This window comes from Bufo gargarizans, chromosome 4, assembly GCF_014858855.1.
Source record: "Bufo gargarizans isolate SCDJY-AF-19 chromosome 4, ASM1485885v1, whole genome shotgun sequence".
NCBI lineage: Eukaryota > Metazoa > Chordata > Amphibia > Anura > Bufonidae > Bufo > Bufo gargarizans.
The window spans coordinates 498,036,986-498,051,745 of record NC_058083.1 but is presented as its reverse complement, the minus strand read 5'-3'; the positions used below and the strand labels follow the sequence as shown (position 1 = coordinate 498,051,745).

At 45.8% G+C, this 14,760-nt stretch overlaps 1 protein-coding gene across 2 annotated transcripts in view; it reads left to right on the top strand.

Moving 5' to 3' along the window:
- PLEKHH2 (pleckstrin homology, MyTH4 and FERM domain containing H2) overlaps nt 1-14,760 on the top strand; it is a 144,345-nt gene that overhangs the window by 11,950 nt on the left and 117,635 nt on the right. For both annotated transcript variants that reach the window (XM_044290007.1, XM_044290006.1), the window contains exon 2: nt 4,648-4,775. In XM_044290007.1, coding sequence (XP_044145942.1) covers nt 4,653-4,775 — 123 coding nt within the window. In that variant the 5' untranslated portion in view covers nt 4,648-4,652. The remainder of the gene's footprint in view (nt 1-4,647; nt 4,776-14,760) is intronic.

Here is a 14,760-nt window from a genome sequence, read left to right as displayed (position 1 = left end):
TGTGCATTCCATTTCCGTATGTCCATTCACAAAAGAATACAACATGTCCTGTTATTGTCCGCATTACGGACCAGGATAGTACTGTTCTATTAGGGTCACAGGGCATCAGTATTCTAGTCCTGGGATATACCTTTAAGGGTGCATTCACATGACTGCATTTTCAGTCCACGTGTGATATGCGTTTTTTGCAGATCGCACATGGACCCATTCATTTCTGTAGAGCCACAAAACATGTCCGCACCAGTGTAGCTGAGCCTCAGATTGTAGAACATGTCTTATTCGTGTCCGTTTTGTGGGTAAGAATAGACATTTTTCCAATGGTGCCCGGGGAAAGTGCAGAGTGCACAAGGATCGCATCCGTATTTTGCAGATCCACGATTTGCAGACTGCAAAATGGATATAATCATTTGAATTGCCCCCAAGTCAGAGCCCAGACCAGACCTTACCCTAAATTAATTCTTACCCTATGCCAGACTCCTAAATTACTAAGTCCCCAGATAAGACCTCTGAATGAATTCAGACCCCGAGACCAGACTCCTAAATCAGACCATAGACCCCAAAATTCATCCACACCCAGACCAGGCCCCTAAATTGATTTGAACCTCTAAATTAATCAAAATCCAGATTAGACCCCTAAATCAGACCACAGTCCAGACTAAATCAGGTCCCGAAATGAATGAGACCCCAGATCTGAACCCAAAAAAAAGACATCCCTCCTCACACCTGACTTCACTTGTCTCCAGCATCAATGCTTTGTGTGCCGGGTCCTGAAGGCCTTTACCATCAGCCGCTTTAGGGTACATTCACAATAGCGGTATTCTTTTCCGGCATAGAGTTCCGTCACAGGGGCTCTATACGCGAAAAGTACTGATCGGTTTTATCCTAATGCATTCTGAATGTAGAGCAATCCGTTCAGGATGACTCAGGATGTCTTCACTTCAGTCTTTTTGCCTTTTCAGGACGGAGATAATACCGCAGCATGCTACGGTTTTATCTTAGTCCAAAATTCCGGAACACTTGCCGGAATGCCGGATCCGGCATTTTTTCCCATTGAAATGCATTAATGCTGGATCCGGACCCATGCTCAGACCGCCAAAAATTTGAAAATAAATAAATGCCGGATCCGTTTTGCCGTATGACACCAGAGAGACGTATCCGGCATTTCAATGCATTTGTCATACGGATCAGGATCCTCATCTGTCTGACAAATGCCATCAGTTTGCATGCGTTTTGACGGATCCGGCGACGGAACTGCCTGCTGGAATCCTCTGCCGCAAGTGTGAAAGTACCCTTACAGTTTAGATATCACATAGCCATATTATCAAGGCACAGAGTGGCGGTATATTGTGGGCATCGTATAGAGGTATTTTTGGGCATTATCTGGCGGTATTGAGGTAAAAGGTTCATCTGGAGCAAAAAAAAATCCAACTCTTAGTAGTCGCAGTTCTTAAAGGACCCCCTTTCATTTATTGCTCCTAAATCACTAAACAGAGAAATAAAAAATTCCAAGTGCATTTTTCCTCATCCATAAGAAATACCAATTCCCAACGCAAACATAAGTGTCCAGTGTATTCATTCCCATAATTCAAAGGGAACAAATCCATAAATGTAACTTCAGCAACATCTGAAACGCGCTGATGTTCTGCTGCTTGGTCACCCTTCTCTAATGTCAAATTTAATTTGTTCCAAGCGGGAAGTACTGACTTCTTTGATTGGTGGGATTTGCCTCAGATGCAGGATCCATGTAATTATTATTTATTATTAAAGCGCCATTCATTCCATAGCGCTGTACATATGATAAGGGGTGCACATACCTAATACAGACAATTGCACTAATCATAAACAAGATTAGTTACAAACTGGTACAGAAGGAGAGAGGGCCCTGCCCGTGAGGGCTTACAATCTACATGGTATGGGAGAAGGACGAAGTAGGTGCGGGTGAAGCTGGTCATGGCGGTATAGAGGCAGCAGGGTCACTGGTTGTAGGCTTGTCTGAAGAGGTGGGTTTTCAGGTTTCTTTTGAAGGATTCCACTGTAGGTGAGAGTCTGATATGTTGGGGTAGTGAGTTCCAGAGTGTTACATAGTATGTAAGTAACCCTTACGGTCCTGTACTTTTTCTTCTAGTAAGGCCTCATTCACACGTCAGTGTTCGGTCAGTGATTTCCACCAGTTGCAGCTCTAATCACAGAAGCTGCTGGATTATAGCATTCCAAACACATTTGTTGGTCTTTTCCATCTGTTTCCTTACAGCTGTTAGTCACATAATCTGAAAAATGAAAATAAAAATGCAATTCCATAAAATGGAATAGGATTTTAGGACCACCACCCCCATCCCCCTTCTATGAGCCACTAGAAAGGCCACGTCCCCCTCTGGGTGACCGAATGACCATTAACCTCAGGGTCGCTGTGTAATACTACTGCCACACCTGAAAGTGAGCCTAAAATCTCCACTTGTCATTTCCGCTATGGAGTTTTGGCTTTGGAATTGCAAAGGGAGAAATCCACAGCCTAGACATTTTCCCGGTTTAAAACGCGCACCCAAAATCAATATGCACTGTGGGGGTCATTTATTAAGTGAATTAGCCCCTGCGCTGGCGGTGGATGCGCCGAAGTTAGAGGAGCCGGCCTGGTCTAAATCTACACCAGCTACCTTGCATAAAACAGGCGTAGAAAATGATAAATGAGAGGGTCCTGGTGGTCCGCCCCCTCCCCACCAATGGCACGACCACTTATTTGGACCTGGCATGAGTTGGGAAAAGTCTCAGATTGGCGCGTAAATAACCTATGCGCTGCAATCTGCGACAGATATACGCCAGATATAAATGACCCCCTGTGTGTGTTTTTTTTTCTTTTTGCAGCGTGTGGATGATCCACTTCACTGTAAATTGCTGTCAAATTTGCCAAACGCAAATCCTCAGCGGCAGATAAGCAGCATGTACGTTCTTTGTGGACACACCCTTGTGCTACTCATTTTGGTAGAGGATACAAAGTGCTTTACAGCGCAGGGAATGACTATAAGCACAAATGAAAGTCCCTTTCAAAGGCAAAAGAATATGAGATGGGCATGAGAAATTCTGATGAAAAAAGTCTCACCAACAACCTCTGTCTATACCGTGTCCCGTATTAAAGGGGTATTCTTACCTCGCTAGTAGAGATGAGCAAATCTATTCACAGATTCAGAGATTCGTTCCGAATCTCAGATTTTTTTAGGCACCTAATCGAGCCCAAATCTTTTCTGGTTCGATTTAGACGAATCTTGTAAAACTGCACCCAGTGTTTAAAGGGGTCGTCCGGGTTCAGAGCTGAACCCGGACATAGCCCCATGTTCACCCCGGCAGCCCCCCTGACAAGCATCGGAGCAGTTCATGCTCCGATGCTCTCCTTGGCCCTGTGCTAAATCGCACAGGGCAAAGGCATTTTCCGAGTTCCGGTGACGTACCGGGCGCTTTAGCGCTGCCCTAGCCTATAAAACAGCTGGGGCAGCGCTAAAGCACGCTGATCAAATCACCGGATCGGATCCGTATTTTGCGGATATGGATACTGCCGTTTAAATGCACTCTTAAAATTGGTAGGAGACCCAGGAGTGGGCCCCCCACAGATCGGAAAGCAATGGCGTTCCCTAGAGATATGCCAACATTTTATGAGATGAGAAAACTCCTTCGAAGGGGGTATCCTCAGGTTAGGTCATCAATATCAGATCCATGGGGTCCGACACCCAGCACCCCGATCAGCTGTTGTGGGCAGCCACCAGAAAACACAGCTGACAGGAGCCGGGTGTAAGGCTGGGTTCACATCATGTTTTACGCCTCCGTTTGATGTATACATTAAAAAAAAAAAAAGGATACAAAAATGCAGCATACCAGGTTCTTGTATCCTGCAGAGTCTGGTAAAAAAAAAAACGTATCCGTATATTTATTTTTACAATGGAACTCTATGGTGAACGGATGTCACTGTTTAACGTATACGTTTTTTGTAAATGTTAAACGGATGGGAAAAACGTGATGTGAACCTAGCCTAACTTGAAGCTCCTGGGCTCCTGGCCTCACCTGGCCACCAATGAGGCCAGGTGAGGCGATCGCCTCAGGCAGCACCAGGTAGGGACAAGAAGGGGGCAGCCGAAGGGCCATGTGCAATGAGGGCTTTCATTGTGGCAAAGGGTTAGGTTAAGAAATTGGCATGGGGGGGGGGCGCCGTTTCAGTTTTCGGCTTAGGCAGCAGACAGGCTAGGTGGTCATCCCCCTCTTACTGGTTTGGTCAGTTCGTTTCTGGAAGAGGAGCGGGGCTACTAATACAGTCTGTATTACATTGCCCAAAATAATTATCCTCCAGCTCTTTTCCGACTCCTGAACGGCGTATCTACCCAGCGATAAATAATTCACTGCGAAGGGTACGTTTCATGGTGCGGTCTTCAGGGACGCCCCCCAGTTTAATACAATCCGCTGTTCACACTGCTCGTATTCTTACGTTTTCCTTCCAGCTGTGTCGGACTATTCCTCTCGATAGCATCGGTAATAAGTAACAGGATTCAGCCGGGTCTCACAGATGGCTCATTGTAGCAGATCCTCTGCAGGAAGTAGAGGAGGGAGCAGGGACCGTGTCGCACAGTGACCACTCATGCTGTTTGTGTGTTTTACTTTTTTTTACAGCAAGCATGGCAGAGCAAGCGGGATGTGAGGGAGCCGTAGACTGGGAAGAGAGATGTATGGCCCTGGAAGCCCAGCTGATGAAGTTTCGTTCGCAGGCGAACAGGATCCGGGAATTACTGGCAGAGAAGGTAACGTTACATAATTTACCTTCTGCTCGTGCTGAACGATGAACTGTCTGTGTAACGAAACCTGATAGCAGACAGACGGACACATGCATTATGGAATATGAGTTATTTAATTTGCTTAATAATTGACTGGTGGGGGTCCGACCACCGATCCTGGGAAGAGGGGTCCCATACCTCCATCCTGATGGAGCAGCAGGTTGAGCAAGTGCTGGAAATATCTGAGCCTTGAAGGGGTTGTCCAGGATTTTGATATCGATTAATAGGTCATCAAGATTAGATTGGTGGGGGTCCGACACCCCTGCCGATCAGCTGTTTCCTTGTAGCTCTGGCAGCAGGAACTACAAAGCTCCGTCCATTGCGTAGAGGACGTAGCTGGTAACTGCAGCGCTGCTCTCACTTCAGTGGGCTGCAGTCACCAGCTCTGTCCTCTGCAAAACAGACAGATCCGCGTCTTCCAGAGTGAGGGAAGCTTTTATTTTTTTTGTACCCAGACTTTTTTGTGAACCCCTTTAACCATTTTCTGACATCCGCTCTATACTGGACTATAAATGTCTGGGCAGGCCACATTTAATGGTGCAGGGTTAGCAGCTGAGTGAGCAGGGTGTCGTTGTCAGCAGGGGTGCACCTTCAATGAGGTCAGGTGAGGCGATGGCCTCAGGCAGCACAAGGTAGGGGCAAGAGAGGGGCAGTTAAAGGGCCATGGGCTGAGGGGAAGGGGTTAGGTTAAGAAATTAGCATTGGGCAGGGAGGAGCGACATTTAAATTTTCTCCTCAGGCAACAGAAAGGCTAGGTGCACTCCTGATTGTCGGTGACAGCTGGGCTCTCCATAGAGAAGACAGGGTTGTTGTTTTTTCTTTCCCTGGCTTTTTCATTGCTGTATACACAACAATCAATGAGCGCTGTGTATACAGATCAGGAAGTGGTAATGTTACGACTTCCTGCTCCGATCCTAGCAATCATTTGCTCGCCGGACACCGGATACCTGCACGAGATGCTGGGTCTTAGCAGGCCCAGATCAGCAATATGGTGAGGCTGTACAGCCCTGTACAACCTCTCTGGGGACTGTATTCCCCCTCAAACTGGGGCCCATATGTCATCCCTTTTGCAGGAAAAGTCATCAATAAAAGTAAAATGCAATGTTATAACGATCCCCAAAACCCATGCATAAATTTATGGGGGGCACAAAGTGTAAAAAAAATTAAAAAAAGAGAAAAATAAATAAATAAATTACAGTAATAAAAAAAAGCCACCACATACCGCACTGTATTTTCTAGCCCCACCCGAAGCAACTGTAAACTATATATCTCCCTATATCAAAGCAACGTTTTTTTCTTGCAGTGCTGCAGAATGAGTTGAGGATCCATTCTCACCAGTGGACACATGCATAACCAATAGGAACAGGGCCTCTATAATGGGGTACAGGATAGATTCAGGGTAGAGGATGCAGGTACAAGGTCACTGGTTTATACCCCAAGGGCCCTTTCCCTATAAAAGCAAGCCCAAAGGGTTCCAGGGTGTGGGTACAAATCACAGGTTTAGGGCTCATGCACACAAACGTATTTTTTGGCCGTGTCCACTCCATCTTTTTTGCGGTCCATATGTGAAACCATTAATTTCAATGGAGTCGCAAAAAACACCGAAAATGACTCCGTGTGTATTCCTTGTCCGCATGGCCGTTCCGCAAAAAAATAGAACATGTCCTATTATTGTCCATTTTGCAGACAAGGATAGGACATTTCTGCAGGAGCCAAAAATAAATGTCGGCAGAATCCCTGTTTTTTTTTTGCGGATCCGCGGTTTGTGGACTGCAGAACACTTAAGGCCGTGTGCATGAGCCGTTAGGGTGCATTCACACGATCGTATGTGTCCATGTGACATCCATGTTGCATGCGTTTTTTTGTTTGTTTGTTTTTTACAGACCCATTGTAGCAATGCCTATTCTTGTCCACAAAAAAATCTTTTTTGCGGGACCGCGGAAGGGACATACGGATGTGGATAGCGGGTCTGCATCTGATCTGCAAAAAATGTGGATCGGATGCAGGCCAAAAATGCAGTTGTCTGAATGGGGCCTTATACTCCAAGGGCCCCTTTCCTGCAAAAGCAAGCAGAGCGCACAGTGTGGGTTATGACGGTGTCCTCTCTAAGGGGAGCTCCCGCTTTGGCTGACATGATAACGTCAGTGCATTGCATGGTCGGCCACTCATTTCAGTGGTTAGCAAGGATCACTGCACCTTCCCAGCGGAGGCCTCTGCAGTGGAAATTAAAGTACAGATGTGACCTTCCGTGGAGATCACGGTTTGTCATCGGTGACTGGTCATCTTAAAAGGTTTGGTTTCCACCCTGAGTAATTTCCTATGATCTGATATATTAGACTGCAGTAAAACGCCATTAATCCAATCCTCCCTCTCTAAATCGAACATATGGTAAAAATTACTAAAACCGACATTTTGGGAATGACTAAGCATATCTGTGGTGAACCCGTCATTATGTGGGCTGATGAGGAACAAGCGCTGAGAAAATGACAGTACGTTACCTTCGGTGATACTACAAGAATATATGAGGAAATTGCCAATTATTGTGTATTTGGGTTCTTTGCGGGTTCCTTGCAGTGGGGGGCTGGCACAGGCTGTTTTATGGTCCCTGTCGGGGTCCCTATCACAGTCCGTCATAAGCAGCAGCTTGTAGTCTATGGACGGTGGAGACTTCAGAATGCTCCAGAGATAAGCAACGACTCATGTATTGTGTGGAATTGCTACGTGAGCCGCTCTCCATTTTTATTTCCACAGGTTCCCCAGAGCGGAACCTAAACTGTCAGAGCCGAGCCTGGCATCTCCTGGACTGGTATCCCTCATTAAATAGTTCTGGAGCATTTTTTCTTAGAACCTCCCTCTGTTATTCCTCCTGGAAATGTATGAATAAGTTTACAACTGGGTGTTACCAGATGGGAGGTGTGTCTCTACACAATTGGACATTGTCCAATCTGTTTTGATAGTGGAAGGGGAATGGTAACACTCAGTTACAGGTCATTGTATTCATTAATATTCAGGAGGAATAACAGAGGAAGGGCACAACGCAGAGATATAAGAAAAGATGCTCCAGAATTGTTATTGCATGGGTAATAGATAATCGGTGGAGGTTAAACACCCTGCACCAACGTCGATCTGCCGTTTTGTTTTGGCGTCTCGATTGTGCGGTGGAGGCAGCTGGTTACTGCAGCACTGCTCCTATTTATTTCAATGGGGGCAGCTCTGCACTATTGTGCAGAGCAACAAGAAAACAGGGGCTCAGAGCGGGCACGGGGTGTCGGATCTGAGGACAGGCCATCAATAGCAAAATCCTGGACAAGGGGTTGTCTCACATCAGCAAATGGCATGTATCATGTAGAGAAAATTTACACAAGGCACTTACTAATGTATTGTGATTGTCCATATTGCTTCCATTGCTGGCTGGATTCATTTTTCCATCACATTATACACTGCTCGTTTCCATGGTTACGACCAGTCTCCAATCCAGCATCGGTGGCCGTGCTTGCACACTATAGGAAAAAGCGAGGGTCTATGTGCGTTCCTGTGGTCCCAGAGAGGCCAGTGCTTTTTCCTATAGTGTGCAAGCACGACCACCGGTGCTGGATTGGAGACTGGTCGTAACCAAGGAAACAAGCAGTGTATAATGTGATGGAAAAATGAATCCAGCCAGCAAAGGAAGCAATATGGACAATACCAAAACATTAGTAAGTGCCTTGTATTAACTTTCTCTACATGATAAATGCCACTTGCCCCTTTAAGGGTATAATGTATGAACGCCATCTTTCTCCCATGGTTCAGAATGTTAGGTAGTTCATTGATCAAGGTACGTTTTTCTTGACAAGGCACCGACCAAGGACAACATCTGCATGGAGTTTGTATGTTCTCCCCGTGTTTGCGTGGGTTTCCTCCGGGTTCTCCGGTTTCCTCCCACACTCCAAAGATAGGTAAATTGGCTTCCTACGATACTGACCATAGTGTGTGTTGGGGTCGAGTGTCTATAAGGCATTCATTGACTTCCCAGGGAGTCGCCCCAGCCGCACAACTATCCATAGTGTCGTTGTCACCGTGGATTAACCATATAAATCCCTGCCCTCTGACTCTACGACATCTAGCCCTTGTTTCTGATGAGGTTTTCAGGCTCTGTCATGAGAAGCCAGTTGGTTCCTCAGCACAATGAAGGTCATATTTGGGTAGACATAATAACTTCCTTACAGTCGACCCATAAAAAGATGTAATTTGTAGACGAGATAGAAACATAATATCGCAGGTCAAATGTTAATCTCCTGTAGGACGTGCTGCTTCCGGCCCCTTGTAGACAGCTGCCTCTCATTCTTCCCAGAGTCAGAGTGCACGTAATATAGATTTCCCTTCTTTCTGGATTTGCACGTTCTGGAAATGATGCATTAGAGGCCCAAACTGCGGCCGTCTATAAAACCACCGCAATATCACATTCATATAGGTGGCTTTGATGAAGTTTTGTCAGAAATGTGTAGGCAAAGAAGTGGAAATGCTGCTATTACTGCTGACGTGGAAAGCTGCCAAACTGTAGAAAAGACGTCATGGATGGAGCCTCCACATGCCGTGCGCCGGTCTGCTGCTTCTCAGCATCATTTACAAACATGTCCGTAAGGTAATTAGTACATGTTTTAATCAATATGCATAGGACCACTCGCCACGTCATGGTGACCCTGTTTCGAGTGGGTCCCTATGGATAATTTGGCGCAGTTCCGCATGGCGACCACCACTACCGCAACACATCACCTGCAGATGGCAGGACCCAGCAGCTCAACAACACCCCGCTATCAGGCTAAGCCTCTTTGGCACTGGGCACCATGTGCCTCGTGGTGCCATCAACAGGGCACATTATAGGCAGTGTCGGACTATAAAACTGCCCCAATGGCGCTAAATGTAATAATATAAAAAACATCCTACGGTATGTGAGAACCTGTGGTTGCAGCACCTTAATTACCTATATCTCTCCTGCAGAAGAAAGTTTTCAATACACTTAATATCTGTAAAGAATAAATCAAGGCAACTGGACGTCCAGTTGCCTTGATTTATTCTTTACAGATATACCATGACCTGGATAAATGAGAACCTTCACAGACAATACACTTAATGTTCCAAAGTTACGTGGATGGGCCGCTCAGAAACCCGGTCACGTGACGCCCCTTTTCTGAAAATCCTATTTCAGCCAACGTCATGTACCTTTGCCAGGTTTCTGGCCTGAGCTATGGACAGGACGTCATTTCGGCATTGGACGGTGCCAAAACTATTCCTCTCCCTGGTGCATTATCAAACTCCTGAATCCACCTTATCTGTGCATTCTCCAGGGAGAGGGATAGTCCCGGCCCCTGTCCATAGCTCAGGCGCGGAATCTGGTAAAGAACATTGTCCGAAGTGGGATTTTCCGAACAGTAGCGTCTTGAGCATGACTGGGTTCCCCAGCAGTCAATCCACACAACTTCATAATGGTAAGTACTGTATATCACATATGATATGGAAGACACCACATAGTAGTGCCAGATATCAGATGGGAGACACCACATAGTAGTGCCAGATATCAGATGGAAGACACCACATAGTAGTGCCAGATATCAGATAGGAGACACCACATAGTAGTGCCAAACATCAGATGGGAGACACCACATAGTAGTGCCAGATATCAGATGGGAGACACCACATAGTAGTGCCAGATATCAGATGGGAGACACCACATCGTAGTGCCAGATATCAGATGGGAGACACCACATCGTAGTGCCAGATATCAGATGGGAGACACCACATAGTAGTGCCAGATATCAGATGGGAGACACCACATAGTAGTGCCAGATATCAGTTGGGAGACACCACATAGTAGTGCCAGATATCAGTTGGGAGACACCACATAGTAGTGCCAGATATCAGATGGGAGACACCACATAGTAGTGCCAGACATCAGATGGGAGACACCACATAGTAGTGCCAGATATCAGAAGGGAGACACCACATAGTAGTGCCAGATATCAGATGGGAGACACCACATAGTAGTGCCAGATATCAGATAGGAGACACCACATAGTAGTGCCAGATATCAGATGGGAGACACCACAACATAGTAGTGCTAGATATCAGATGGGAGACACCACATAGTAGTGCCAGATATCAGATGGGAGACACCACATAGTAGTGCCAGATATCAGATGGGAGACACCACATAGTAGTGCCAGATATCAGATGGAAGACACCACATAGTAGTGCCAGATATCAGATGGGAGACACCACATAGTAGTGCCAGATATCAGATGGGAGACACCACATAGTAGTGCCAGATATCAGATGGAAGACACCACATAGTAGTGCCAGATATCAGATGGAAGACACCACATAGTAGTGCCAGATATCAGATGGGAGACACCACATAGTAGTGCCAGATATCAGATGGAAGACACCACATAGTAGTGCCAGACATCAGATGGGAGACACCACATAGTAGTGCCAGATATCAGATAGGAGACACCACATAGTAGTGCCAAACATCAGATGGGAGACACCACATAGTAGTGCCAGATATAAGATGGGAGACACCACATAGTAGTGCCAGATATCAGATGGGAGACACCACATCGTAGTGCCAGATATCAGATGGGAGACACCACATCGTAGTGCCAGATATCAGATGGGAGACACCACATAGTAGTGCCAGATATCAGATGGGAGACACCACATAGTAGTGCCAGATATCAGTTGGGAGACACCACATAGTAGTGCCAGATATCAGTTGGGAGACACCACATAGTAGTGCCAGATATCAGATGGGAGACACCACATAGTAGTGCCAGACATCAGATGGGAGACACCACATAGTAGTGCCAGACATCAGATGGGAGACACCACATAGTAGTGCCAGATATCAGATGGGAGACACCACATAGTAGTGCCAGATATCAGATAGGAGACACCACATAGTAGTGCCAGATATCAGATGGGAGACACCACAACATAGTAGTGCTAGATATCAGATGGGAGACACCACATAGTAGTGCCAGATATCAGATGGGAGACACCACATAGTAGTGCCAGATATCAGATGGGAGACACCACATAGTAGTGCCAGATATCAGATGGGAGACACCACATAGTAGTGGCAGATATCAGATGGGAGACACCACATCGTAGTGCCAGATATCAGATAGGAGACACCACATCGTAGTGCCAGATATCAGATGGGAGACACCACATAGTAGTGCCAGATATCAGATGGGAGACACCACATAGTAGTGCCAGATATCAGATGGGAGACACCACATCGTAGTGCCAGATATCAGATAGGAGACACCACATCGTAGTGCCAGATATCAGATGGGAGACACCACATAGTAGTGCCAGATATCAGATGGGAGACACCACATAGTAGTGCCAGATAGGAGACACCACATAGTAGTGCCAGATATCAGATGGGAGACACCACATAGTAGTGCCAGATATCAGATGGGAGACACCACATAGTAGTGCCAGATATCAGATGGGAGACACCACATAGTAGTGCCAGACATCAGATGGGAGACACCACATAGTAGTGCCAGATATCAGATAGGAGACACCACATAGTAGTGCCAGATATCAGATGGGAGACACCACATAGTAGTGCCAGATATCAGATGGGAGACACCACATAGTAGTGCCAGATATCAGATGGGAGACACCACATAGTAGTGCCAGATATCAGATGGGAGACACCACATAGTAGTGCCAGATATCAGATGGGAAACACCACATAGTAGTGCCAGATATCAGATGGGAGACACCACAAAGTAGTGCCAGATATCAGATGGGAGACACCACATAGTAATGCCAGATAGCAGCTATGCCTGAGTTGGCCCCTTCAGCCTTTGGATCCCATAGCAGCTGCTATGGCTGCCCTAGCTGGTGTGAGTATGACTTAAGGGGGTTATCTAATCAATAAAGGGGTTATCCAACCCCTATAATGTCCCTTAGAATGCCTTGTCCGCTCATATAGGTAGATGGTGCCCGCACGGCTGCTGCTGCCTCTCCCAGTTACGCAAAACAGCAGGCCGCGACGGGGACGAGCCTCCTTAGCGTCACCCGTGATGCTAGGGAGGCTCATCCCCATTGCTGCCTTCTATTGGCTGCCCCCCCCCAGTCGCCGGATGTTTTATTCCGCACGACAGGGAGAGGCAGCGGCAGCCGTGCGGGCATCAGGAGTGATGCGGGTGACGGGGAACGGGGTAACTATAACCTATATGAGGGGCCTGGGCATTAGGGGGGACATTATAGGGGTTGGATAATCCCTTTAATGTAAAAAATGAAAATCAGCCATCATATAGTACATGACAATCTCTTTCTAACAAAGCTAGAACCAGCCCTGTACCTCACTGGGATCCAGAGATCTCCACATTCATTGCCCTGCTAGATTTATATCAAGCTGACAGCTCAAGGGGAGTGTCTATTCTCCTGCAGCTCAGGAGGTGTGTCCATGCTCTTCCTATCACAGCTCAGGAGGCAGTTGAAGGATGAAACTGAGCATGTGCGGCCTTTTCAGTGATCAGGACAAAGAAATAAGAAAAAAGCAAACAGCCGGTGGCGCTATACAGATAGATTTTATTGAATTACTCAGTGGCTATGCCATATTTTTAATTACATGCAATTACAAAAGTATTCAGATCTTGGTGTTGGGTTGAAAACTGTTGAATATTATTCGTGGGACAACCCCTTTAAGTATATACATGGGAAAAGGTATATAGGAAAAATAGCAGAAAATCCTGCATTCTGTAGATGGCAGAACAGTCACTGGGAATTTGATTTCCCTGTTTATGGTTTCGACGTGTAATGGAAATTTATTAGGGTATTGTCTTGACTTTATTATAGCTAATGCGAGGAATATTTGAGGCTCATTGAAATCCCTTTAGACATTTATACACTTGCTGCCGACGATGAACTATGGTATTTCTTTTGTTATAAATATTTGAATAAATGTCCTTATTTGTAATACAGTGGTTGGTTCTTGTCCAGCGTCCCACCCACTTACCCTGCGGAGTACAAATATGATCTCACACTCTGCAAATGGAAAATAAAGTGATTTTTGCTGTTATTTTTAGCCTGATGTATATTTTTCCAGCGCTGGTGCTGAATATCAGCTGACTTAGGACATATTTGTGTTAGGATCCATTAAAGGCCTACCTTTTGTTACTATCTTCTCCTAACAGCTGATCTGTCAGCGGGCAGTCCGTCGGTATTTATTGGTGCTGGGCTGCTTTTAGAGTTGCGGGGAGTCAGCCTCTGACATCCAATGAAAGATACTTTGTTACAGGGTGAATTTGGAAGCGTACTGTGGAATTTCAAGACTCATAGGGGGAAATTGGCCAAGTTTGCCACATGTATCAGTTTTCTAAAAGAATATTATTCCAAAATTAGATTTTTTGTCTTCTTAGCTGCAGTAGAAAATATTTTTTTTTTAATCTACCATTTTTATTACATTTTATTAGTTTCATTGCAAATTGAAAGTCTTTCTTTCTAATGCTGTAATAAGAAGAAAAAAGAAAGATTAAAGGGATTGTCCCTCGAAAAATATTTAACATTTTTCAAACCAGCACCTGGATCTGAATACTTTTGTAATTCCATGTAATTAAAAATTTTGTAGAGCCACTGAGTTATTCAATAAAATGTATCTGTATAGCGCCACCTGCTGGTTTTTTTTGTTTGTTATTTCTCTGTCCACCTGATGGAGGTGGACGCACATGCTCAGTTCTGTCCGTCAACTGCCACTAGCTGTAAGAAGCTGTAACAGTTACAGGGGTAAAGCTGCTGCAGAAAGTGCACACCCGCCTGATCTGTGATAGGGAGAGAGCTGCAGCAGAAATAACACGTCACCTGAGCTATGATAAGAAAGTTGCAGCAGAAAGGACACATCCTTGAGAAGGACACGCCCCCTAAGCTGCCAATAGAAGGCAGCAATGGGGAT